Source organism: Zalophus californianus, chromosome 7, assembly GCF_009762305.2.
Source record: "Zalophus californianus isolate mZalCal1 chromosome 7, mZalCal1.pri.v2, whole genome shotgun sequence".
NCBI classification, from domain to species: Eukaryota; Metazoa; Chordata; class Mammalia; order Carnivora; family Otariidae; genus Zalophus; species Zalophus californianus.
This window is the reverse complement of record NC_045601.1, coordinates 116,809,218-116,837,067: the sequence shown is the minus strand read 5'-3', so window position 1 is coordinate 116,837,067 and position 27,850 is coordinate 116,809,218. Positions and strand designations below refer to the sequence as shown.

The 27,850-nt window shown below is 41.6% G+C and overlaps 1 protein-coding gene and 1 long non-coding RNA gene across 2 annotated transcripts; one reads left to right on the top strand and one right to left on the bottom strand.

Annotated features, from left to right (window-relative positions):
* Positions 1-972: 972 nt before the first annotated feature.
* Positions 973-26,123, bottom strand: LOC113927230. Its single transcript, XR_003521551.2, has 5 exons — positions 26,010-26,123; positions 13,393-13,557; positions 13,126-13,295; positions 12,765-12,884; positions 973-1,153 (listed from the first exon to the last, which is right to left on the bottom strand). It is a non-coding gene; the product is annotated as an uncharacterized LOC113927230 (long non-coding RNA).
* On the top strand, positions 24,990-27,850 carry LOC113927229 (gem-associated protein 8-like). The gene is given in 3 exon segments (XM_035728462.1): positions 24,990-25,058; positions 26,197-26,546; positions 26,549-27,850. Coding segments are annotated over 2 exon segments (780 nt in total). The 5' UTR covers positions 24,990-25,058; positions 26,197-26,290; the 3' UTR covers positions 27,073-27,850.

Genomic DNA, 27,850 nt, shown 5'->3' with positions numbered 1-27,850 from the left:
AAGGGGCACATAAAGGGAAGAGAAAAATTATATTGTGTCCTTTTCAGTGTATCACATCAGGAAGTGCAGGAGGTGAGCCCTTCTCACCCCTGTACTACCACCCAGTGTGGCAGGTTTCTCCTCCATAAACTCACCACTTGTCTCTTTGTAATTCCTAAGTATCTGCTACATCATCAGATCTCCATCTATCTGCCTTAGCATCCATTGATAACCCCCATTAGAATAACCACCATGATAATGTTTATTAAATACCGATTTTTAATTCCATCATTTCTTCTTCAACTTTTAGTCAACAATCTGCTATAAAAGAGAGTATTCCCTTCTTCCTCATTTATTCATCCATTGATATCCTATGGACTCATGGATTCCTATCTTACTCAATAAACTGTAATCCATTACTATCTTATTTATTATCTGAACCTGTGGACTTCTATTTTACTTAATGAATTATATAATAGGTTACTATCATTATTATTTTGATGCACAAATTATCCCAAATTTGGCAAATGAAATAGCCCTTCAAGCTGGATCCCGTGTCCTTTTGAAATCTCCTTAACATTATTTGAGCACTTCCTTACTTTCTCTGCAAGAGGTTATCCATGCTTTCAATTTGTACTTTTCCTGCCTCAGCCCAGGAATCAACCATGTCTTCTTCTGGCTTCTTCTAACAGGATGGCACTTGGAAACCAAGATCTAGGTGCTAAATGTCCTTACTGCTACAGAGATGCCATTGTTTCTAGGCCGTGTCCGCAAACCAAGCAAGGAAATATATGAACATATATATGTACACACACACACACACACACACACACACACACACACACACACACACACACACTGTTCCAGTTACTATTGCCACCTAAAATACCCAAAACTTAGTGGTATAAAACAACCATTTTATTATGCTTGTGGAATGCTCTCAGGAATTCAGAAAGGATACAGTAAGGACAGCTTGTCTTTGTTTGGTGATGTCTGGATCCTCAGCTGGGAAGACTTAAAGGCTGGGGGTGACTTAACTGCTGAGGTGGAATCATCTGGAGGCATCTTCTGGTAGTTGATGTTAGCTGTCAGCTGTATCTCTGCTGGAGCTGCTGGCCAGAACACCTACACAAGTCCTCTCCATGTAGCCTGGGCTTCTTTACAGCATGGTAACCTTGGGGTAGTTAGAATTCTTACATGGCCCTCATGGCTCTGAAAGCAAGTGTTGCAGTGAAAAGGGCAGAAGGTGCATCACTTTTTAGATCTAGCCTCAGAAATCAGATAGCATGACTTCATTGCATTTTATTGGTTACAAGAAAGTCACAAACCTGTTCAGATTTATAGGGAGGAGATATAGATCTCATAAATCCACATCTTGATGGAAGAAGTGGAGAGAGTTCAAGAGAGAGTGGTAGGTGAGTAAGAAGAGAACAAGAGCACAGCCAGTTCTTTCAAAGAATGTTGCCCTAAAGGGAACGAGAAAAATACAGCATAAGGTAGAAGGAGATGTGGGATCAAGAGGAAGGATTTTTTAATGGGTATATTCTGGTATTTTTATATGCTCATAGGAATGACTAAGTAGGGAGGGAGGAGACAAGGGGGTAAAGTCGTAATTGTAGGAGTGGTAGGAGTGGTATCCTTGAATGAGAGGGCCTGGGTTTCAGGGCACAAATAGAGGAGGTGGACTTGGATAGACACTTAGATTTGGTGCCTGGAGGGAAGACAGAATCCAAGGGCAGAAATGTAGGTAGATAGGGAGATGCAGTGGGAAGTGGAGAAAGTTTTCTTCTGTTGTTTCTGTTTTTCAGTGAACTAGGAAGTAACAGTCAGCTGAGCACCAGGGAGTGGATTCACCAGGGAGAGAAAAGAAGGTGTAGACATTTGCAGGGTCCCAGTGCAAGAGTAAAAGTAGAGGCTTTCATATCATAGGTCTAAATTTTAAAAAGCCATTAATCAGGCTAATGGATTGTTAAGGATGTTCTTTACTCATACCTTGACAAATCTACCCTCATAACAAAATTTAAAAAAATATGTGTAAAACAACACAATTAGAAAAACATCAAAATGACTACATTTAATTATTATCACATGTATCTAGGTATTCTATTGGTGGATCAGATATGGTCAGATGAGTAATAAAGATATGCATTATTTACAAATTAATAAAATATGTTGTTTTTTAAATTTTCTATTTATTTTAGAGAGAGAGATCAGGGGAGGGGCAGAGGGAGAGGGAGAGAGGGAATCTCAAGCAGACTCCCCACTGAGCCCAGAGCCCAATACAGGGCTTGATCTCACGACCCTGAGATCATGACCCGAGCTGAAACCAAGAGTCGGAAACTTCAGCTGACTGAGCCACCCAGGCACCCCTAAAATACATATGTTATAAAATGAATTTTAGGGGCACCTGGGTGGCTCAGTTGGTTAAGCGTCTGCCTTCGGCTCAGGTCATGATCTCCCTCCTTCTCCCTTTCCCTCTGCTGCTCATCCTGCTTGAGCTCTCTCGCTCACTCTCACTCTCTCTCAAATAAATAAATAAAATCCTGGGGCGCCTGGGTGGCTCAGTTGTTAAGCATCTGCCTTCGGCTCAGGTCATGATCCTGGGGTTCTGGGATTGAGCCCCACATAGGACTCCCTGCTCAGCGAGAAACCTGCTTCTCCCTCTCCCTCACTTGTGTTCCCTCTCTCGCTCTGTCTCTCTCTGTCAAATAAATAAATAAAGTCTTAAAAAATAAACAATATCCTTAAAATAAATAAATAAAATGAATTTTATTTATCTTTATTTTAGCAAAGTCACTATGTTGTTATAATCAAGATTTTCACATAATCTGTGTTCTATTGATGGAAATGGGTTAAAGAATTTAAAGTTAAATGCAACCGTATTCAAATTTTACATTATTTGAATATATTTGCATACAGATGTAAAATTAAATTAATGTAAGATTAAAATTATACTCATGCTTTCAAATATTATTTTTCTAATGTTTAAATCATCTATTCAAACTGAAGTATAAAATGCTGGTACTGGCACAAAAATAGACACAGAGAGGGGCTCCTGGGTGGCTCAGTCATTAAGCGTCTGCCTTCAGCTCAGGTCATGATCCCAGGGTCCTGGGATCGAGCCCCACATCGGGCTCCCTGCTCGGCAGAAGCCTGCTTCTCCCCTCTTCTACTCTCCCTGCTTGTGTTCCCTCTCTTGCTGTGTCTCTCTCTGTCAAATAAATAAAATCTTAAAAAAAAATAGACACAGAGATCAATGGAACAGACTAGAAAACCCAGAAATGAACCCATAACTATATGGTCAACTAATCTTCAACAAAGCAGGAAAGAATATCCAATGGAAAAAAGACAGCCTCTTCAACAAATAGTGTTGGGAAAATTGGACAGTCACATGCAGAAGAATGAAACTGGACCACTTTCTTATACCATACACAAAAATAAATTCAAAATGGATGAAAGACCTAAATGTGAGACAGGAGTCCATCAAAATCCTAGAGGAGAACACAAGCAGTAACCTCTTTGACCTCAACCCAAGCAATTTCTTACTAGACATGTCACTGGAGGCAAGGTTAACGAAAGCAAAAATGAACTATTGGAACTTCATCAAGATAAAAAACTTCTGCACAACGAAGGAAATAATCAACAAAGCTAAAAGTTATCTTACAGAATGAGAGAAGATATTTGCAAATGACACATCTGATAAAGGATAGTATCCAAAATCTGTAAAGAACTTATCAAACTCACCACCCAGAAAACAAAAAATCTAGTCAAGAAATGGGCAGAAGACATGAACAGACATTTCTCCAAAGAAGACATACAAATGGCTAACAGACATATTAAAACATACTCAACATCACTCGTCAGCAGGCAAATACAAATTAAAACTATGATGACATACCACCTCACACCTGTCAGAATGGCTAAAATTAACAACACAGGAAACAACAGATGTTGATGAGGATGTGGTGAAAGGGGAACCCTCTTACACTGTTGGTGGGAATGCAAACTAGTGCAGCCACTCTGGAGAACAGTATGGAGCTTCCTCAAAGAGTTAAAAATAGTACTACCCTACGAATTGCACTACTCGATAGTTACCCAAAGGGTACAAAAATACAGATTCTAAAGGGGTACGTGCACCCTGATATTTATAGCAGCATTATCAACAATAGCCAAACTATGGAGAAGCCCAAATGTCCATTGACTGATGAGTGGATAAAGAAGATGTGGTGTATATATGCAATGGAATATTACTCAGACATCAAAAAGAATTAAACCTTGCCATTTGCAGCAATGTGGATGGAGCCAGAGTGTATTATGCTAAGTGAAGTAAGTCAGAGAAAGACAAATACCATATGATTGCATTCGTATGTGGAATTTAGGAAACAAAACAGATGAATGTGTGGGAAGAGAAAAAAAGAGAGGAGGAGAAAGCGGGAAGCAAACCATAAGAAATTCTTAAAGATAGAGAACAAACTGGGAGTTGATGGAGGGAGGTGGGTGGGGGATGGGCTAAATGGGTGATAGGTATTAAGGAGGGCACTTGTTATGATGAACACTGGGTGTTATATGTAAGTGATGAATCGCTAAATTCTGCTCCTGAAACAAATGTTACACTATATGTTAACTAACTAGAATTTAAATAAAAATTTGGGAGAAGAAAGAAAGGAAAGAAAGAAAGAAAGAAAGAAAGAAAGTAAAGAAAGAAAGAAAGAAAGAAAGAAAGAAAGAAAGAAAGAAAGAAAGAAAGAAAGAAAGAAAGAAAGAAAGAAGAAGAAAGTAAGAAAGAAGGAAGGAAGGAAGGAAGGAAGGAAGGAAGGAAGGAAGGAAGGAAGGAAGGAAGGAGGAAGGAAGAAAGAAAGAAAGAAAGAAAGAAAGGAAGAAGGAAGGAAGGAAGGAAGGAAGGAAGGAAAGAAAGGAAGGAAGGAAGGAAGGAAGGAAGGAAGGAAGGAAGGAAGGAAGGAAGGAAGAAAGAAAGAAAGGAAAGAAAGGAAGGAAGGAAGGAAGGAAGGAAGGAAGGAAGGAAGGAAGGAAGGAAGGAAGGAAGGAAGGAAGGAAGAAAGAAAGAAAGAAAGAAAGAAAGAAAGAAAAAGAAAGAAAGAAAGAAGGAAATGAAAGAAAGAAAGAAAGAAAAAGAAAGAAAAGAAAGAAAGAAAGGAAAGAAAGAAAAGAAAGAAAGAAAGAAAAGAAAGAAAGAAAGAAAAGAAAAGAAAGAAAGAAAGAAAGAAAGAAAAAGAAAGAAAAGAAAGAAAGAAAGAAAACAAACTATGATACAAACAAAAATGAAAGCCAGATCATGGAAATAGTTTCACAGTTAAGCTGATCCCAGTGTATTTACAGTAAAGGGTGAGGGAATAAATGATAAAGGTAAAAGGATAAAGATTAAAAACTATCTCCTACAGAAGCCTTCTTTGATTATCTCCATTCTGGATTAAATGTCCCTCTTTGGTAATCATAAGAGAAAAATAAAAATAAAAGAAATAAAAATAAAGTATAAAATGCAAGTTATACTAAATAAATATTTAAAATTATTATAGAAAGAAGGTATTTTAAAATTTAACTTTTTAAAATTGTAATTAAGTCTTCTTAAATATTTTTTAAAGATTTTATTTATTTGAGAGGGAGAGAGAGAGAGAGAGCAAGTGAGAGCACAAGAGCAGGGGGAGGGAGAAGCAGACTCCCCGCTGAGCAGGGAGCCCTATGTGGAGCTCGATCCCAGAACACCAGGATCATGACCAGAGCCGAAAGCAGCCACTCAACCCACTGAGCCACCCAGGTACCCCTTAAATATTTTTATAAAAATAAAATTATATGTACTTCAAGTATTGGCTGTCTGTTTAGTTGCCAGTGTCACTTCATTTGCCATGCTTGTTCTACCTACATATACATATATACAAATCTAAGAGTAATATGAATTGTTTAGTACAGGAAAATGTTCCTCATCCACGATGTGCAACTATGGCCCTACTGGGAAATGAAATATCATTATGTAAGAAAACATTGCTTTCATACTGACCGAGAGAGAAGATTTGACAAGTTCATTAGTTTGTCTTTTCTATTACATAATCACTATCACTGCTAAATTCTCCCTGCATTCTAAACAAGTGTCCATCTTTAGAGTCAGCAACAGCACAACCCATAAATCTTCGCAGCATTTGGTCACCATCAACTTTTGTGTCAATGATAGAGGATAAGAGGTATGGAAACACATTTCCTTGGGACCTGAATAGTGTTAATTATAACAGATGTTTAAGCTTATGGTCATTCTGTGTATAGTAGGCAGCCTTCGAAAATAGCTCCCAGTGATCTCCACCTCCTGATGTTCATGCCTTTGTGTAATCCTCTCCCTTTGAGTGTGGACTAGACCTAATGACTTGCTTTTAATGAACTGAATATGGCAAAAGTGATGAGATGGCACTTTTTTTTTACAATGGACTTTTATTAATGGTAAATTACAATATATGTCCTTTCCCACCTCCCACCTTCACTCTGCCCAGCCCCCAAAAATTAACAAGAAAAAGAGCAAATATTTGGTGATATACCAACAGCAGTATTACTCTTTTTGAAGATCACATGTGCCAGTAATTTTATTTTTTAAGATTTATTTATCTATTTTAGAGAGAAAGAGAGAGCTCACACAAGGTGGGGAGGGGGTGGAGGGCCAGAGGGAGAGGGAGAGAATCCTCAAGCAGACTCTCTGCTGAGGGCAGAGCCTGACCCAGGGCCCTGAGATCATGACCTCAGCCAAAATCAAAAGCTGTATGCTTAATTGACTGAGCCACCCAGGGACCCCAATGTGCCAGTAATTTGAAGGGCACAATATACTTCAGATTTTGCTGGCAAGTATTTCTGGATTTCATGATAAGTCTTTTCCACCATTTGTGGGGCCTGAATGGAATATTATCTTCCATTGTATGGCTCTGACTTCTTGGTATCAGTTAGGTGGTATTCTTAAGTCACTGATCTTACCTAGATCATCTTTACATTCCAACACAGGAAATACCTGTTTCTCACATCTCAAGAAAAATGGAAATAAATCATCCACAGGAGCTGCACTGAAGCAAGTATCATTCAAAATAACATGAATATCCACATCCAGGGAAAGAGGCTGCATGATATAGTTTCTAAAGCTTATGAAAGCTTGGTGGAAGAGACTAGCATTGAGTCCACAATCAACACCAGTTTCTGAATTTCTTTTCTCTTGTAAAACTTGTCTAAGACTTTCTTTACTTCATTCTTGTCCAGAGGGTGGGTTAGCTTGGCCCCAACGTTGCCATCCATGTGGGGGCCCTGAAGTTTCATAGTTGGCTGCACAAACAGGGACGTATTCTGAGCTTTGGAGCTTTCTGAGGCAGAGGAGAGGACAGAGGCAACAGCACACATGCCCCAGAGCCCCAGGAAGGGGTTCAATATGGGCACAAAGAGCAAAGAAGTTGGCTGCCCCAGGAGCCAAGCCCACAACAGGGCATGCTGGGGGAAGGACATCAAGGCTGCAAGCCCTAAAGGAGGGTGGCTGGAGCAGCCTGGGACTTAGCCTGGGATGTCACTTCTAAGATCAAGTTATAAAAGACATGACTTTCATCTTGCTGGCACTCTTGCTGGTTTTGATGAAGCAAGCTGCCGTGTTGGAGAGGCCCACATGGCAAAAAACTGAGGGTGGCCTCTGGACAACAGCCAATAAGAAACTCATGGCCTGAGTCCAATAACCTTTAAGGAACTAAATCTTGGGAACAACTGTTGGAGTGAGCTTAGAAAACAGGTCCTTCCCTAGGTGAGCCTTCAGATAAGATCACTGGCAACACCTGACTGCAGCTTTGTGAGATACCCTGAAGCAGTGGATCTAGCTAAGCTTCTCCCAGATTTCTGCTCCCCAGAAACCATGAGATAAAATATGCTTGCTGTTTTGGGCCGCTAAGTTTTGGGGTAATTTCTTATACAGTAATGGATAACTAATACACTGTGCCAGAAATAAGTGTCAGATCCTTAATAACAGAGAAATCCATATAACTTTTCCAAACTTACTGCTTTTGTATCATGACATGTGGGGACCTATTAAATGTGGAGCTCAAGCCAGGTCCCTTCTTGTGTGGGTATAAAAACGGTGCTAGGATTAGTCCATCAGTCTTCAAATTTTTTGCTTGCATGTTTCCTAAAACAGTTTGGAAAAACTATGTGACCTTTCCATATTTTTTTTTTTACCTTATATCTAATTGTTTCCCTTGTGAGTTTAAGTAACTACAAAGAGTATAAAAATTCTGATGTCTTATAAATATTGACATTTTAAAGATTTTTTTAAAAAAGATTTTATTTATTTGTCAGAGAGAGAGAGAACATAAGCAGGGGGGAGCGGGCAGGCAGAGGGAGAGGTAGGCTCCCCACTGAGCAAGGAGCCTGATGCGGGACTTGATCCCAGGATCTTGGGATCATGATCCGAGCCGAAGGCAGATGCTTAACTGACTGAGCCACCCAGGTGTCCCAAATATTGACATTTTAAAGTAAAACTGTTCATATTATTCTTTTTAATGTATCCAATAGAATTAAAATGCCATCACCATCAAAAGGAATGAGATCTTGCCATTTGCAACGACGTGGATGGAACTGGAGGATGTTATGCTGAGTGAAATAAGTCAATCAGAGAAAGACATGTATCATATGACCTCACTGATATGAGGAATTCTTAATCTCAGGAAACAAACTGAGGGTTGCTGGAGTGGTGGGGGTGTGGGGAGGGATGGGGTGGCTGGGTGATAGACATTGGGGAGGGTATGTGCTATGGTGAGCGCTGTGAATTGTGCAAGACTGTTGAATCACAGATCTGTACCTCTGAAACAAATAATGCAATATATGTTAAGAAAAAAAGAAGAAGAAGATAGCAGGAGGGGAGAATGAAGGGGAGTAAATCGGAGGGGGAGACGAACCATGAGAGACGATGGACTCTGAAAAACAAACTGAGGGTTCTAGAGGGGAGGGGGGTGGGGGGATGGGTTAGCCTGGTGATGGGTATTAAAGAGGGCACGTTCTGCATGGAGCACTGGGTGTTATGCACAAACAATGAATCATGGAACACTACATCAAAAACTAATGATGTAATATATGGTGATTAACATAACAATAATAAGAATAAGAATAAGAATTAAAATGCCATCATTATTTGATATTCAACATCCACCTTTTATTTATTTTTTTAAAGAATTTATTTATTTATTCAAGGGAGAGAGACAGAGAGAGATCACGAGCAGAGGGGAAGGGGTAGAGGGAGAAGCAGACTCCCCTGCTGAGCAGGGAGTCCAATGACGGGCTCAATCCCAGGACCCTGGGATCATGACCTGAGCCAAAGGCAGATGCTTTACCGACTGAGCCACCCAGGTGCGCCAACATCTGCCTTTTAAAAGAGATATGAATAAGGGTGCCTGGCTGGCTCAGTGGGTAGAACGTGCAGCTCTTGATTTCAGGGGTCATGAGTTCAAGTCCCACTTTGGGCATGGAACCTACTTAAAAAACATGTTTTAAAAAAAAAGTTATGAATGAACTCTTCTTCTGCAGTGGAGATTTTAATGCCTATTTCATTCACTTCCACCACAGAATTTTTTATCTTAATTTAATAAATGTGATATCTGAAAGTCTTGTAATGATCTCCTTATATTTCTCTGCAACAAAATATATTTTTAAAAATTAGTTCCTTTTATTTTACTTTTAACCATAACATTCTAAATGTTTCAATTTTTCTTCTGGTTGAACCATTAGCAGTAGCACAAAAAGATGAAAATCACATAAGTATATTATAAAATTTGATAATTATTAAATATTAATATAAAATGTTATCCAAAATGCATCTCTAAAATGAGTTTTCAACTAGTTCATGTGTCATTGAATCATGTTGCTGGAATTAGGCAGCATTAATTATCAATTCCTTTTCTATTTTTTCTTTTTCATCAGAATAAGGCCTGAGTGTCCTTGTTCACATAAATAAGTAAAAGGAAAAGGAAATACTTTTATTATAGCAGTAACACTCACTTCTTTGAACCCCTTCTGAATTATATGTCAAAAATCACATAATGAGCCATCATTAAAAGTATTTTTAATGATATTCAAGCTGACAACTCAATTATATTCTCTTTTAATTTTGTTGAAAGCAAAGAATTGGAAACCACCTGACTTGCTAAAGGATTCATTACTCAATCATTAAAGTCATTTTCTTTCAAAAACAATATTCCAAATATTCCAAAGTGTACTTCTGTTTGACAACCCAGATATTTTCACATTTCCTCACCTTGAGAGAATGGCATATATGCAATGGTAAAAGAGGAGGAGGGGAAAAGAGAATCTGCAGAACAGTTCTCAGGCAAACCAGGTTTAGGGAAAAGGACGTATGGCAATAGGGAATGCAAAAATGGGTACCTTCATAACTGGTCATGCCCTCAGACCCTTGTAAGGTCTCTGTGTACTCCTTGGGTGTCGAACACTCTAGGGTGAAGGGCAATATGATTGTCAGCACTAACGTCTACTTGAGGCTTACGATAAATTCAAAGTGAGATCTGCCAGCATGGTTGTGTGGTTTTCATTTCCCCTGGATATGGCCAGCCACGTGAGTACAGTGGTGGAGCTGGCAGAGTTAGAGATTTGCCAAGAATGCCTGGAAAGAATAAAGCAGCAAAGGAGTCCAGGGCCTATATGCAAAAAGTAACATTAGGATTATTGGTGGAGGCCAGGCACGGAAGGCAAGTGCCAAAATTTCCAGTTGTTTTGTTGGTTGTTGTTGTTGTTTTTAACTAAACTCTACCTTCAACGTGGGGTTTCAAAATCATGATTCTCAAGATCAATAGTTGCATGCTCTACTGACTGAACCACCCAGGAGCTCCTAAAGTTTCTAGTTCTTTTTTTTTTTTTAAGATTTTATTTATTTATTTGAGAGAGAGAATGAGAGACAGAAAGCATGAGAGGGAAGAGAGTCAGAGGGAGAAGCAGACCCCCTGCTGAGCAGGGAGCCCGTGTGGGACTCGATCCTGGGACTCGATCCTGGGACTCGATCCTGGGACTCGATCCTGGGACTCCAGGATCATGACCTGAGCCGAAGGCAGTCGCTTAACCAATTGAGCTACCCAGGCGCCCTGAAGTTTCTAGTTCTTAAGAATGAGATCTGGGGCGCCTGGGTGGCTCTGCCAGTTAAGCGTCTGCCTTCAGCTCAGGTCATGATCTCTCTGGGTCCTGGGACTGAGTCCCGCATCAGGCTCCCCTGCTCGGTGGTGAGTCTGCTTCTCCCTCTGCCCCTCACCCCCGCTCATGCTCTCTCTCTCAAATAAATAAATAAAATCTTAAAAAAAAAAAAAAGAAATTTGAAGGCATGGCTTCACTGTGACTGTGTTTTAGCTTCCAGTGGGCAACATTCTGGCACTTGATCCTTTGTATAAAATCTGTTTTATCTTCTCTAGAAGTTTTTAGGATCTCCCCTTTGTCCTCACTGGTGAAATTTTAAAATGATATAGCTCTGGAACTGGCATATTTTCCTTTAAAATGCCAGGCACCTTCATTCTAGAAACTTGTGTCCATCAGTTCTGGGAGATTTTCTTAAGTTATTTCTTTGATGATATCCTTCCAAGTGTTCTCTCTGTCTTTATACAATTCCCCAAATCATATATTGGACCTCTTGGGCTGCCAGAATTTTTTATATTTTTTCTCTCATTTTTTCATTTTTTTGTTTTCCTTTTTATTCTACTTTCTGGGGGATGTCATTGACTTTATCTTTCATACCTTCTTTTTCTTTTTTTATCTTCTTTTTTTTAAGATTTTATTTATTTATCTGACAGAGACAGAGATAGCGAGAGCAGGAACACAAGCCCTGAGAGAGGAAGAAGGAGAAGCAGGCTTCCCGCCGAGCAAGGAGCCCAATGTGGCACTCGATCCCAGGACCCTGGGATCATGACCCGAGCCAAAGGCAGAAGCCCAACAACTGAGCCACCCAGGTGCCCTATCTTCTTCTTTTTGTCTATCTTCCATATTATGTTTTTCATTTCTGCTATCACTTTTTTTTATTTTCAAGAGCTTTGTTTGTTCTCTGAATGTTATTTTTTATAATCTTCTGTTCTTATTTCATTAATCTAATTTCTTAATTCTCTTGAAGATATTAATAATAGATTTTTTGGTAAGTTTTCTTCCCCCTTTTTAGTCCCTGTCTCCTCCAAGTTATTTTATTTTTGTTTTGTTTGATCTCCATATTTCAAGACAGAATTTTTTCTTAAATTTCTGGGTCATCCTTGACTTTATATTTAGAAGGGGGCACTACAAAGCTGACTAGAAGTTCTATTCAATTTGCATGGGCATTTTCAATTTTGATGTGATTGTATTAGTTTGTGTTCTTTCAAAAGAGACCCTGAGACATGTATTCTAATGGAAGCACTCAGCGGAAACACAAGTAGGGAGAAAGGAAGTAAGACAGGGAAGAGAAGGCAGCCACAATGCTAGCTATAACTGAGAATGACTATGGCTTAATCCTATGGAGAAATTCTGAAAAAATGGTGTAAAACCCACACCTCAGAATTATTGCAAGCAAGGGTGAGGAAATGGGGTATTCATACAACAAATCTTGACAGTCATTGGTTGAGAGCCACTCCCGGTGGGGAGGTTATTAATTCCCTAGCACTTCTGGCCTGCCATATTCCTAAGCAGAGTAGCTTTCCCTGGCTTTGGAGAGAGACCACAGGCAAAGAAACTCAGATGCTGGCACTTGGAAGTCAGCAGAAGTACACTGAAGTGGGACTGCCCAGGGGATATGGGTGCGGGTAGTGACCTACCTGGGCTGTTACTTGGATACACCCATCTGCATTTTTAGGTCTTTTCTTTTGTCCTTGTCATATTTTTTAGACAATCTCTCGTATGAAGGGTTTCCAGTCTGGCTGCCAGAGTTCTGTGACCTAAGTGGGGGAAAAGGCTGTGAATCTCAACTTCTAGTGGAAAACTCTAAACTTTCACATCCTCCTATTTTAGGATGACACCCTCGCTGTCTGGTGCCCTCTAGTCTAGAGACTCTCTACTTGGTAACTTCTAGGATATACATTCTTAGACTTCTACTAGCTTGGGAGGGGAAATCACATACCTGTTCTCAGAGGAGAGGTATTTGGGGTTCAGCTGCTTCTCAAGTGGCCCCATACTCACCTCCATAGGTGACCTTGTCACTGATTCCTTTTGCAGCTTCTGTGATGTAAATTTGGTTGCTGCTCTGCTTTCCCCAGCTCTCTCTGGTCTGCTAAATTAGTTACCACTGGCTTTTCAGCTTTCCAGTTTCCAACAATTTGTTGCTGTTGTCTCCTTTTCTATTCTTTTTGCTGTGTGATTTTGATCATTAAAAAGAATTCTTAGCAGAATTCTTTCTGTGTCCTTTTATAACCTACTATTTTATTACAGACATTTGTGACATTTTACCTCCAAATGACTGGGAGAACTCCACTTCAGTAACTTCTCAGATTATCACAAAGTTACGTGAGTAACAGGGCATCTTGTCTGGCTGGTGAAGATGTCTTCCCATTCTACTGTCTTCCTTTATTGCTCTAGAAGCTTGAGAGCACTGACTGACCTTTTGCTTGGTATCTGTGAGAAAGAGAAAGGGATAATGTGATGTCTGCTCACCATCACCCCAAGCCCCAATACAAGTTTGAATGCCAGTGGTTCGCAGGCCCCAGCTCATCAGCGGAAGGAGCTGTTTCCTGAGAGATGTCAGGGACTCCAGACACAAGTCCTACTACTGTAGGGCTTATTGTCCCAGTTTGTCACACACCCCAGCATTAATATGGTATTCTGAGGATTGGCTGATGGCATTTTCTGTAGGGTATCAGTCGTAGTAACAGCAAAGCTTCCTTAGCAGCTTTGAAACTATGAGTATTGAACCAGAATAGGAGAGGAGGAACATGGCAGATACTTCATGGTGGCTACAGCTGATGTTTACACATACACATACTGCCTCTTGTGGGCTCATCTAAAAACACCAAGGGAGGGAAATTTCTGCCAGACTGGCTGACTAGGTTGAGACCTATGGTGGTCTGCTGCACTGGTGACCCCTAAAGGATACCTCCCAATATTCACAACTTTGTGTGGTCCCCTCTCCTTGAATCTGTGCTGGCCCTGTCACATGATGTGACCAATAAGGTACAGTGGATGTGACTATGACCCAGTTCTGAGCCTAAGCCTAAAGAAACCTTGGTAGTTTCCCTTTTTTCCTCTCTTGGGAACTTTGAGTCTCTAGATAAGAAGTCTGGCTACTATGCTGGAGTGACTGTGTGGAAAGGCTTGCACAGAGAGGGAGGGACCCTGAGATTTCACAATAAAGAACTGAGGAAGCCAGCAACAATGAGAATTGAGGCCTCAGATGTATGACCCCACTTGAGCAATTTCATCCCCTGGCCACTCAAGCCCTCCAAGCTGAGGCTCAAAGCATGTGAGTGAAGAAGCCCTCATGGACATTCCAGTCCAGCAGACATCACATGAATCAGAAACAAGCTATGACCCTGCCAGAATTCCTGACCCACTGCATTGTGAGAAACAATAAAACAATTACTATTTTAAGACACCAAGTTTTGGTGCAGTTTGTTATGCATCAATAGATAACCAAACTGAACCAGAACTCTGGGTTCTTGGTGTTTGAGGGACTTCCTCTACTCACCAAGGAGTTCTTTTTTTTTTTTTAAAGATTTTATTTATTTATTTGAGAGAGAATGAGAGATAGAGAGCACGAGAGGGAAGAGGGTCAGAGGGAGAAGCAGACTCCCTGCTGAGCAGGGAGCCCGATGTGGGACTCGATCCCGGGACTCCAGGATCATGACCTGAGCTGAAGGCAGTCGCTTAACCGACTGAGCCACCCAGGCGCCCTCACCAAGGAGTTCTGATGACATTTAGACTGTGTTCAAAAAGAGCTAAACATGCAGGGCAGCTAAAAGCATAGACTGGTCTGGAAGAAAATATGCATTTTAGAATTTTTTAAAATCTCTAAAACAATGTGAACCTATGCATTGTTTTCTTTACTTACTGTTAGGCTTCAAAAGCCTAACAAGAGTGGGAAATATCCCAAACATTACCGCCAGATTGGGTAGCTTTTTGACCCATCCAGTATGAGCTCCCTCTAATACAAGGCAAGGGAGCTAGGACCTTCCTCTCCATTTGTGATATTTTTTAACAGTGGCTTCAATCTGAAGCCTTTAGTTTAAAGCCAGGTTAAGTAAACTCACTTTCATACTTGTTTTAAAAATAAACTCTTACAAGAAAGAAAATGCTCATTTTTATAGAATCCTCCCCATGTGGTACTGGCACATTCTCTCAAGAGGTACCTTAATATAAGGAAAGGATGATGAGGTTAGAAATCATAGGGGATAGGGTTTGAATCCCACCTCTTTCATGTTTTAGCTGTGAGGCTTTGGAGATGTTATTCAACTTCTTTCAGTCTGTTCTCTCATCATTAAAAAGTGAGAATGCTAATATCTACTTTGAAGGATGCTTTGAGAATAAAATGAGGTAATGTATATGAAAGTACATAACATACTGCTGGGCATATGGTTAAGACTCAGAAATATCTTGACTTCATTTGTTACATTTAGAGGTTACTGGATCCAGGATTATGGCTTAAGGAAGTTGAAAGAGGAGCCAGAGGGCTAGACAGCTCAGTGGCAGTTTGGTTGGGTCACCATTACTGCCTTCTCTTCTTTCTATTGCCATTGACATAGATCCTAGAGATAAAAGATCTTCAAAATATTAACCAATTATCCTATCTTTCCTGTAACCCCTGTCCCTAGTCTTATCACAGAAGACAAGGGTTCTGGTTTTATCTCAAGAAAAGAATGATAATAGTTAACATCAATTATAAATTAGTCAAATTTTTTGCCTTGGGGTTTTAAAAGCCAGACTTCTGCCATAAGAACAGTTTTGAAAGAATAATTGGAGGGGTGCCTGGGTGGCACAGTCTGTTAAGCGTCTGCCTTTGGCTCAGGTCATGATCTCAAGGTCTTGGGATCTAGCCCTGTGTCTGGCTCCCTGCTCAGCAGGGAGTCTGCTTCGTCCTCTCCTTCTGCCCCTCCTCCCTGCTTATGTGCTCTCTCTCTCTCAAATAAATAAATAAAATCTTAAAAAAAGAAAGAATAATTGGAGAGTTGATTTTTCTCAACATTGTCACACATAAGCAAACACACACACTGACACATATGATCATGTCCACACTCAAAGAGCTGGACAAAACTTCACTGGACTTCAGAGTAGGGAAGTCAAGTAGAGCAGGGAAACTGGAATGAGTTTCCCACTTTTGGCTTAGATCCTTAGAAACTATTAATGTGTTTTTCTCTTTGCCCTTAGCAATGAAATGACCTTCTCCTTATTTGGTTATGGCATCAATCTGCTTGTGAGGAGGTTCAGATTGTTTTAGAAGGAATACTGAGAGAGGAAAAGAGGGGCATCTGGGGTGGCTCCATCGGTTAGGCATCCAGCTCTTGATTTCAGCTCAGGTCATGATCTCAGGGTCTTGGGATCGAGCCCCATGTGTCCTTGGGCTCTGTGCTCATCAGGGACCCTGCCTCTTCCCTCGCTCTATCTCTCTAAGATAAACAAATACATCTTTTTTAAAAAGAAAGGAAAAGAGGGGCACCTGGGTGGCTCAGTTTGTTAAGTGTCCGACTCTTGGTTTTGGCCCAGGTCATGATCTCATGGTCATGGGATTGAGCCCTACATTGGGCTCAGCGCTCAGTGTGGAGTCTGCGTCAGATTCTTTCTCCCTCTCCCTCTGACCCTCCCTGCTTCTTAAAAAGAAAAGAAAAGAGAAAACTAATATGCATTGAAATTCAAAATAGGATTTTTCAGCAAGACAATAGGTTTGAAAACTGGACTCTGTGAGAGACAAATAATTTTCTATATTCACTTAGTTCCTATTTAAGATCAAGATCCAAACCTAGATTCAAATTTCTACCAAAAGGAGGGGCTAATTTTGTCTATTGTCTTTGATTTCCTCATCTACCCATGATGATGATGACCACACCTACATCAAAGGATTGTTTCCAAAAAGGAACTTCTGTCTTCTGAAGTGGCAACTAGAGTCAGGAAGCAAGGATATATGAAAGGAAAAAAGAGAAGCCTGCCATTTCCTGTCTTGGACATTGAAGAAGATAGCTGGGAGGTGAGAGTGAGATAAGAGTCAAAAAGTTTAACTTGGAATGGGAAGAATTGGGAAAATGGCTTCAGAAATATCCAGAAAATAGAAGAAATCATTGAAGTTGGCACAAACTGGTGCCCAATTTAATAAGTGGGCAAAGCAGGGTGAACTGTCAGAGAGATAAGGTCTAGTTTGTACTTCCAGCCCTTCCCCAGTGACGAGTATTCGGTTGAGAGCCATGGGGCCTGTCATGGGGCCATGGTGTGGCAGGAAGATGGCAAACGGGAATGGAAGCATGTAGTTTGGATTGCTTGGGTCAGGGGCTGGATGGGGGACAGAAGTTCAAGGGGTCCCCTGGGCTTTGCAGAGCTACGGGAGGTTAAGTCAGCTAGAGAGTACCAATGAGATCAGACCTAAACAAGAGAGATGTGACTTTAGCCAAAGGCCAGCAGGGTGAACATGACCATGGCCCATAAACAGAGAAACCACAGGACTCACTGAGAGCATGAGGATCCCAGTTCTTCTCTTATACCCTTCTTGAGGATATCACTTAAGCTTCATCTCTCTCTCCATGCACCCCCAACAGCTACTTGGCAAGAAGCCTGAGAGGATGGAAGGCCTCTGAGAGATCTGAGATTCTGAGCATTTTCACCTATAGAGACTAAAAAGTATCTGGACAGCCTGTTTATTCTATGGTATTGCACTGAAACAACTCCAGCTTTTAATGCTACCCAGTAGGTGAAGTCTGTAAGAAAGACCACATTACTTACAGATAAACTATTTCTCCACATCTCTGAGTTCTGGTGTAAGATCATTGATTCTATTAAATGGCTTAGACATTGGTGGAGTCCTCAGAATGGCCTGCAATAGTCAGTTTTTGCTGTGCAACAAACTGCTCCAAGATCTCAATGGTTTACAACAGAAACGATCTATTTTCATGCTTTTGGTAGTAGAAATTGACTATGGTTTGGCTTATCCAAGCTGGGCTTAACAGGGAGTGGTAGAACTTCAGGCTCCTGGTTATGTTCAGTTATTTAATCTGGGACCCAAGCTGAAGGGGCAGTGGATATCTGGAATTTGCTTTTCTCTTGACACATCACAGGGGTGTAAGAGGCCAAGTCAAATCATAAAAGCACATTTTTAAAAAAGATTTTGTTTATTTATTTGTCAGAGAGGGAGAGAGAGCACAAACAGGGGGAGCGGCAGGCAGAGGGAGAAGCAGGCTCCCCACTAAGCAAGGAGCCTGATGCGAGACTCGATTCCAGGACCCTGGGATCATGACCTGAGCCAAAGGCAGATGCTTAACTAACTTAGCCACCCAGGCATCCCAACACAAAAGCACGTTTAAAGTATCTACTTTTATCATGTCTTATGACATTCTATTGGCCCAAGAAAGTCACATAGCAAAGGGCATGAGTGTATACTTAAATACAGAGGAAGGAAAGAATGGGGAATAACAGTGTAAACCACCACAGGACCACTGTCCCCTGCCCATTCCTCACCCCTTCCCCAAACAGCAATATTCCCAAATTGATTTAGGAAGTTTAGGAGCAAATTTCCCCTGTGCGAAGAGTATCAGTGGAACATCACAGAGGACCCAAAAAGCCAGCATACCAAGCATGATGGAGGATGAGGAAAGCCTAGGTCTTGGATGATATAGTTGAAGGTCTTTAGCAGACACCTACTTCTAGATCTTTTTGTAATATGAAACAATTTAATGTCTTTATTGTTAGCTGAGTTTTCTGTTTATTGCAGCTGAGTGCATCCAAACTGATACTGGACTCTTATTAGCCCTATTTTTCCATGACGCCTAGAGAAGTACGTGCTGGAGATTGGATTTGAACCCAAGCTTTGTCTAAAGAGCACATGCTTTTACTTTACTATGATACCTTGCCTTTCAAGTCTTGTGTGAGTCTGAAATCTCTAACATACATGTCAGCTGACTCAAAGGATAATGCAGTTAAATGCCTCCATGTGAAAAAGCAGAAAGTCTGGGCACAGCAGTAAAAAATACCAACATGGCTTTGGTCTGGCCCTGTGGCCATATAATTCAGAGAAGAGTCAGGACCAGGCATCAGAGGCTACTCAGATGGAGGGCTAGTCCTGGGGTTTCCCTGGGTTTTATGCAAGGAGAGATGTTATGTGATGGTGACCCCATGCAACAACTTAATCAACCTACACACTTAAAACAAGCCTTCTCAAGCACCTGCTCCCTTCACCCCCCTGTTCTTCTTTGAAACGATGAAAAGGAAATTTGGTAATAGCAGGCCTAAACCATCAATCTTCAAATCTATTCTATAGATCAAGATTTCTGGTCACACGGAAATAGCTGCTAGGTAGATACTGGACACTGACCAACAAATTATATCCCACACAGGAGGTGTTCAGGCAGGTTTACTGAATGAATGAACAAACCACAATCTAGGAACAGAGCATGATGATTCTCACTGCAAGTCTAGAGGTCTGTTGGTCAGTGTATTTAGAGTAACTGGAGCTCAAAGGGCTAACGAAGCTAGTCAAAGTCATATGAGACAGATCAGCCTGGATACCCAGGATATCATGTCTTCCCAGTGAGTAGATTTCTCATACCTCTGTCCAAGGCACTTCCTAGTACTGACATATAAATGCAGAATAAACATGATAGTCACTGAGCATGAGTCAGATGGGTGAGGACATGGTGAGTGAGGTTTCCCTAGCTCCCCACAGAAGACAGTGAGCCATCTCTGCCTTGAGAGGATTTGGGAATTTTGAAAGTGTAATCTAATTTCTCAGGTTTGGATGCAATTTTGTCACACAGTGAAATATATATATATATATATATATAAATTTAAACTGATATTTTGAAGGACTCCTCCTCCTAGTAAGAGAAATCTACCCCTGTCCAATCCCCAATGTCTTGTCTGTGAGAGTATCTCCCCATGACCCTACATAGCACTTGCTCTCAAGTGGCATGATGAATGCCCAGGGTTGTGTTTTTTGTTTGTTTGTTTGTTTGTTATTTGTCAGAGAGAGAGAGAGAGTATAGCGGGGGAACAGCAGACAGAGGGAGAAGCAGGCTCCTGCTGAACAAGGAGCCAATGTGGGGACTCAATCCCAGGACCCCAAGATCATGACCCAAGCCGAAGGTAGACGCTTAACCAACTGAGCCACCCAGGCGCCCCGAATGCCCAGGGTTTTGACAGACCTCCAGTGATGATGGGGTCCTTGGTGCTGACACATCTGTGCTATCACTATCTTTTTATACTGGGCTTCTGCACAGAGAGTCCGGGATGGGTCATCCGCCTCCATCCACAGACCTCTACTTCCACAGCTGGGGCTGTATGGTCTTTCTTAGTTCTATCTTTTACTTACTCTGGAGCAGAAGGCCTTCATAGGGAGCTCAAATTTGCCCATATCTAAGGATAACTTGACTCATGTTCCCATTTTGAGGCTATTTCTTTTATTCATTCACATAACTAGTCAACAAATATTGAGGCCAACTTTGTGCCATCAGTGTGCTAACAACTGGAGTAGGGGACCCGTGGGTGGCTCAGTCGTTAAGCATCAGCCTTCGGCTCAGGTCATGATCCCAGGGGTCCTGGGATGGAGCCCCACATTGGGCTCCCTGCTCCTCCCTCTCACACTCCCCCTGCTTGTGTTCCCTCTCTCGCTGTGTCTCTGTCAAATAAATAAATAAAATCTTAAAAAAAAACCAACAACTGGAGTAGTGGTTAACAAAAAATTAGGTCCCTGCCTTCATGCAGCTTGTGGCCCAGCTGAAAATATTAACATTTATTAAGACATTACAATGAAATATGAAGTGAGTTATGATAGAGGAAATAAAATGTGCTATGAGAAGTATGGAACAGGGAGAGCTAATCTAGGGTGATACAGTAAAGAGCTTCCTAAGGATGAGAACTGAAGGATGAGTGGAAATTAGCCCAGTAAAAAAGTGGGGGGCCTTAAAAAACATTTTTTTAAATTAGGGGCACCTGGTTGGCTCAGTCAGTAGAGCATGTAACTCTTGATCTCCAGGTCATGAGCATAAGCCCCACCTTGGGCATAGAGCTTACTTAAAAAAAAATTAAAGAGTGGGGGGCTGAGGGGTTCACTGTTTGGTGTAAATTGTTTCTGATGGTAGAAAAAAAATGCTCCAGAGGTGCCTGGGTGGCTCAGTGAAGCATCTGCCTTCGGCTCAGGTCATGATCCCAGGTCCTGGGATGGAGCCCTGCATTGGGCTCCCTGCTAGATGGGGAGCCTGCTTCTCCCTCTGCCCCTCACCTGGCTCATGCTCTCTCTCAAATAAATAATAAAATCTTAAAAAAGAAAAAGAAAAAGTGTCCCATGAAACTGTTATTTGGATACAGAATTATAACCAACATTAAAACAAAAACAACATACACTTCTCCAGAGGAGAGAAAGAGTATATGAGTATATTTTCAAACTATTTTATAATACTTAATATAACTTGGTTAACAACATTAGACAAAGACAGTCTAAAACAGAAGAACTATAGACTAATCTCAGTGACAAACACAGTTGGGAAAATCCTAAACAAAACTTTCATAAATCAGGGCACCTGGGTGGCTCAATCGGTTAAGTGTCTGCCTTTGGCTCAGGTCGCAATCCCAGGGTCCTGGGATCGAGCCCCACATCGGGCTCCCTGCTCCGAGGGGAAGCCTGCTTTTCCTTCTCCCTCTGTCCCTCCCCCTGCTCATGCTCTCTATCTCTCTCAAATAAATAAAATCTTTTTAAAAAGGAAAAGATTTTCATAAATCTAACCAAGCTGTGTGTGTATGTGTGTATGTGTATGTGTGTGTGCGCGCGTATGTATGCACGTGTGTGCGTGGTGTGTGTGCGTGTATGTGTGCGTGCATGTGTGTGTGCGTGTGTGTCTATGTGCGTGTATGTGTGTGTGCGTGTGTGTGTGTGTGTGTACTACTAATCTGACAATAAAAAAGGTGGGGGAAACCCATAAATAATTATTGTATTGTTTATAGGGATTTTATTGTCTACTAGAAAACCCAACACATTATTAGAATTGATTAATAAGCAAAATAATTGGTTTTCTTTTTTTTTTTAAAGATTTTATTTATTTAAGAGAGAGAGAATGAAAGATAGAGAGCACGAGAGGGAAGAGGGTCAGAGGGAGAAGCAGACTCCCTGCTGAGCAGGAAGCCCGATGTGGGACTCGATCCCAGGACTCCAGGATCATGACCTGAGCTGAAGGCAGTCGCTTAACCAACTGAGCCACCCAGGCGCCCAATAATTGGTTTTCTTTAAATGAGTGGCAGATAGTAAGAAAATATAATTTTATAAAAGCCCTTTTATAATTACAATAAAGATTTTAAGATAACTAGGAATAAATTGAAAAAAATGTTCAAGAAATTTCTGAGAAAAACTATAGCGTTTTATTGAAAGGTGCTAAAGAAGACCTAAATAAACAGAGAGACGCACCATGTTTATGGATGAGAAGATTTAATGTTACAATGGTGTCAACTGTCCCCAGATTAATCTGTAAATCTAATGCAATTCTAATAAAAATCCTTACTAACAGTTTTTCTGGATTTCACGAGCTGATTCTAAAATTTATATGGATGAATAAAGGGCCAAGAACAACTAAGATAAGTTTGAAGATTTGTCTTACCATCTATCAAGAATTACAGAAATTATTTAGTAATTAAGACAGTCTGGTATTGATACAGGGATAAACTCATAGAGCAGTGGAGCAGAATAGAAAACTTAAAGATGATAATTATGCATAGATACGGATAATCATGCATATATACTGACACAGGTACGCTGTCCTTGTTCTGTGGATAGAATTGGGTATTCGGTAAATTGCACTGAGACAATTGGTTATCCATATGAAAAATAAAATAAAACTAGGTTTCTTCCTCATTCCATACAGAAAAAGGAAGCCCAGCTGGATTAAATTCCTAAATGTGAAAAGCAAAACTTTTAAGCTTTCAGAGAAAAATATAGGACATTACATTATTGGGATAAAATAGAATTTCTGAAGTAAAATACTTGAAAAACACAAGCCCAAAAGGAAAAGGTTGATAAATTTGTCTGTGTTAAAATTGAAATCTTCTGGGGCACCTGGCTGGCTCAGTTGGAAGAGCATGCAACTCCTGATTTGGGGGTCATAAGTTTGAGCCTCATGTAGGGTGTAGAGATTACTTAAAATTAAATCTTTTGGGGCGCCTAGGTGGCTCAGTCATTAAGCGTCTGCCTTCGGCTCAGGTCATGATCCCAGGGTCCTGGATGGAGCCCCCGCATCGGGCTCCCTGCTCTGAGGGAAGCCTGCTTCTCCCTCTCCCACTCCCCCTGTTTGTGTTCCCTCTCTCTCTACAAAATAAATAAATAAAATCTTTAAAAAATAAAATAAAATAAAAAATAAAATCTTTAAAAATAAGTAAATAAATAGGGTGGCCTTTGGCTCAGGTCATGATCCTGGGTCCTGGGATCGAGCCCCGCATCGGGCTCCCTGCTTGGGGCGAGTCTGCTTCTCCCTCTGCCTGCTGCTCCCCCTGTTGTGTTCTCTCTCTCTGTCAAATAAAATAAAATAAAATAAAATAAAATAAAATAAAATAAAATAAAATAAAATAAAATAAAATAAAATAAAATAAAGTCATTATAAATTAACAACAAAGCATTTATTACCCCTGAGAAGGGATAACAGAGTAGCCAAACAATAGGATTATGAGGGAGACTTTTTATTGGTTACCTTTTTTTTTTTAAAGATTTTATTTATTTATTTGACAGAGAGCACGAGAGAGCACAAGCAGGGGGAGCAGCACAGAGAGAGAGAGAGAAGCAGGCTCCCCGATGAACAGGGAGCCTTGCAAGGGGTTCAATCCCAGGACTCTGGGATCATGACCCGAGCTGAAGGCAGACGCTTAACCAACTGAGCCACCCAGGCGCCCCATGGTTACCTTTTTTTTTAAAAGGTAAAATTCACATAGCATACAGTTAACCATTTTAAAATGTACAGTTAGAGGTATTTAGCATATTCACAATGTTATGTAACCATTACCTTTCTCTAGTTTCCAAAGCTTTTTCATCACCCCATAAAACCACTCCATATCCATTAAGTAATCACTCCACATTCCCTGTGACTTCATCCCCTGGTAACCTCTAATCTGCTTTCTATCTCTGTAGAGTTGCCTATTTGCCTATAGACTGTATGTATCTTATGAAAAGGAATCACACATAGGCCCCTGGGTGGCTCAGCAGGGTTTGACTTTGGCTCAGGTCATGATCTCAGCGGGTGTCTGCTTGTCCCTCTCCCTCTGCCTCCCCCCTGCTCATGCACGTGCTCTCTCTCTCTCCCAAATAAATACATAAAATCTTTAAAAAAAAAAAAAAAAGGAACCATACAGGGGCACCTGGATGGCTCAGTCGGTTAAGCCTCCCACTCTTGGTTTTGGCTCAGGTCATGATCTCAGGGTCTTGAGATCGCCCAGCATTGAGATCCCTGCTCACTGGGAAGTCAGCTTCCCTTCTCTCTCTCCCTCTGCTCCTCCCCCTGCTCATGCTCTCTCTCTCTCTCTCTAAGATAAATAAATAAATCTTAAAAAAAAAAAAAGGAATCACACAATACATGATCTTTTGTGTCTGGCTTCTTACATTTAGCATAATGTTTTCGGAGTTCATCAAAGTAGCATGTATCAGTACTACATTCCTTTTTATGGCTGAATCCTTACTATTCCATTCTATGTATATATCGTAATTTGTTTATCCATTCATCAGTTGATGGACACTTGGGCTGTTTCTACCTTTTGACTACTATAGTGCTGCTATAAACATTCTTGTACAATTTTCTATGTGGACATATGCTTTTATTTCTCAGGTAAAATTGCTGTTGCATTCACAAAACTGGACCCTACTTAAAGTGGTAAGGACAAAGTCTAGTCCGCAGGATACTGTTGCAGTAAGGAAAAGAGGCCAGCATGAACGAATCTCAATTCTGATTTGGACAGAGGTAACGGGGCATTTAAAAGGGAGAATGAGGGAACAGGGAGGAGAGGTGAGTGGCGACTTTGTAGAGTGGAAGTGAAGAATTACAAAAAGCAGGAAGTGGGGTGGTTGGTCCACGTGACATCCATTTGGATTTATTAACTGGTGCTGATCCAAGTTAGGCTCCTACCCTCCCACAGAGGCTAGGAGGCAGGGGCATACCTTCAGGCATTGGCTGGAACAAACAGTAAGTTCTTTGGCAACCTTGAGTTTTCTCAGGCAGGCACTTTAAGCGGGGCAAGGGTCATCCTCGGATGTGGCCTTGAGCTGTTAGAAACGATGCTGGTATTTAAGTCTTTATAGGGCTAGATGGAAAGGGCTCAGAGGAACCTGGCTGGAGTTTGGTCAGTCATATGGTAATTCTGTATTTAACTTTTGAAAGAACCCTGGTTATCTTTGTGTGCCTTTTGAAATACAGGTGAATATATTGCTATTCCAAAAATTAAAGTAATAACAAAAGGCATGTTATAGGAGACATCATATGTAGGCATATAACTAAGAATTACTATCCAGAATTTATGGAGAATCTCCTCAAATCAATATGAAAAAGACAATAAACTCAACAGAAAAAGTGAAAATAGTACAAAAGACAACGCCTCAAAGAAGAAACAAAAACTGCCAATTAAAGTAACAATGAGATAACATTTTACATCCATCAATTTAGCAAAGATGAGTCTGGTATAGCAAATGTTGGTGCCCCTGTGGGGCAATAGGGACCCCCTTTTCTTTTTAAGATTTTACTTATTTATTTGAGAGAAAGAGAGAGAGCAGGAGAGAGAGAGAGCACATGCGGGGTTGGGGGAGTGGGAGAGGGAGAAGCCGGCTTCCCGCTGAGCAGGGAGCCTGACATGGGGCTCGATCCTAGGACCCTGGGATCATGACCTGAGAGGAAGGCAGACTTAACCGACTGACTCACCCAGGAGCCCCGCAGTTTTGAGGAATTTAAAAAAGCTTTGTAGCTGGGTTTGCCCTGGAGAAGTCTGGCCATATGGACATGGGCAGCACACTGGACCGTTTAAGCCATAGTGACAGAAAAACATATGTAAGGTCTGGTCTCCCGGGCAACAGCCCCTCCCTCCCGCGCCCCTTCTGTCTCCTCACAGGAAATAGGCCCCTGCTCGCCCACTACCCGAGATCCGCGAGCAACGAGCCCACGAGCTCTGCCATCCCATTAGGAGGAAAGCTGCTGTTCAGTCCATGAAGACGTGTGCCGCAAGAGTAGGAGACACTCCCAAAGAGTTTCAGTGCCCATTTGGACGTCCACAATCAGAGATCGCAGCAGGGGTGGCATCCTGGAAAGCTACTGAGCCTTGGTCTTTTCATCCAGTATATGCAAGATACTGGCGACATTATCATCAGGCGATGGCCCGGATGCGAAGCCACCATAGTGCCCACAGGAAGGCCGTGGAATCGTATTTCAGTTGCCAGTGGTCCTTCCCTCCCGCAGCTCTTCCCAGAGCTCTTACACTAACAAGGCCAAATCTCCTCGGCCCTCTCGTGACCATCTCGCGGCTTCCACGGACTCGCACTGCGGTTCTGCACATTCCAGAAGGTCTGGGCAGCATCCACCAGCCCGCCCAAGAGAACGCCGAGCTCGGCCCGCCACGGAGGAGGCGGAGTCCGAGTCAGACCGCGGCGTGGAGTGCGACCTGAGCAACCTGGGGATCACGGAGGGGCGGCGCCAGTACTTCGCCGAGACCGAGAGGCACAGGGAAGCGCGCCGGCGGCAGCAGCAGCTGGACGCCCAGCGCCTGGACGACAACGTGAACGCCCACCACGACCTGTACCACAGCACCCGCCGCTCGGTGGAACCCCCGTCCGAGAGGCCTGGCGAGCGGCGCGAGGCCGAGATGAAGCGCTTGTACGGGGACAGTGCCGCGAAGATCCAGGCCATAGAGGCCGCCGTGCAGCTGAGCTTCGACAAGCACTGTGACAGGAAGCAGCCCAAGTACTGGCCGGTCGTTCCGCTCAAGTTCTGAGCCCGCGGCGCAGGGTACCCAGCCATCACCCCCTTCCTCCTGGATTCACTCAATCTCTCCTTCTGTGCATTTTCTCAGGGAAATTTCTCTTATACTGAGAAATAAGCATGTCACCAAAGTCCCAGGGGGCCCATCTCAGGGCTGGATATAATACATTGGCCGCTTGAAGTCGGCAAGACATGTACTGTTGCCAACATGAAAGATTTTCTTTTGACCTAAAATGATAATTTCATATATATTATGCTTGGTTTTGATGTCACTAATAATGTTCAGTTCATTAAAGTCCTCACAGGAAAAAATAAAACATGTAAGGACTTCTCTCTCTCTCTCTTTTTTTAAGATTTTATTTTTAAGTAATCTCTACACCCACCCTGGGGCTTGAACTCACAATCCCAAGATCGACAGTCATTTAATCTACTAACTGAGCCAGCCAGGTACCTCTTTAAAGGCCTTCTTTATTAAAGAAAATATAATGGGCACCTGACTGGCTCAGCTGGTGTAGCTAGCTACTGCTTGATGTCGGCGTCGTGAGTTGGGTGTAGCGATTACTTAAAAATAAAGTCTTAAAAAAGAAAATATAAGATCAGATATGAACTTTTCTTTGAAGAATGGAAGCCTGTTTTTAATTAGCGAAGGGCTCACTAACTTGATTTGGAAAACTTCAAAAAGCTAAATACAAATCTCAAAGTGAATGCACTTTACATTGCACTTACTGCAAGAATCTATCCTTTAGATAAAGGGAAGAGAATGCATACTACTGTACATGCTGTGATGAGGA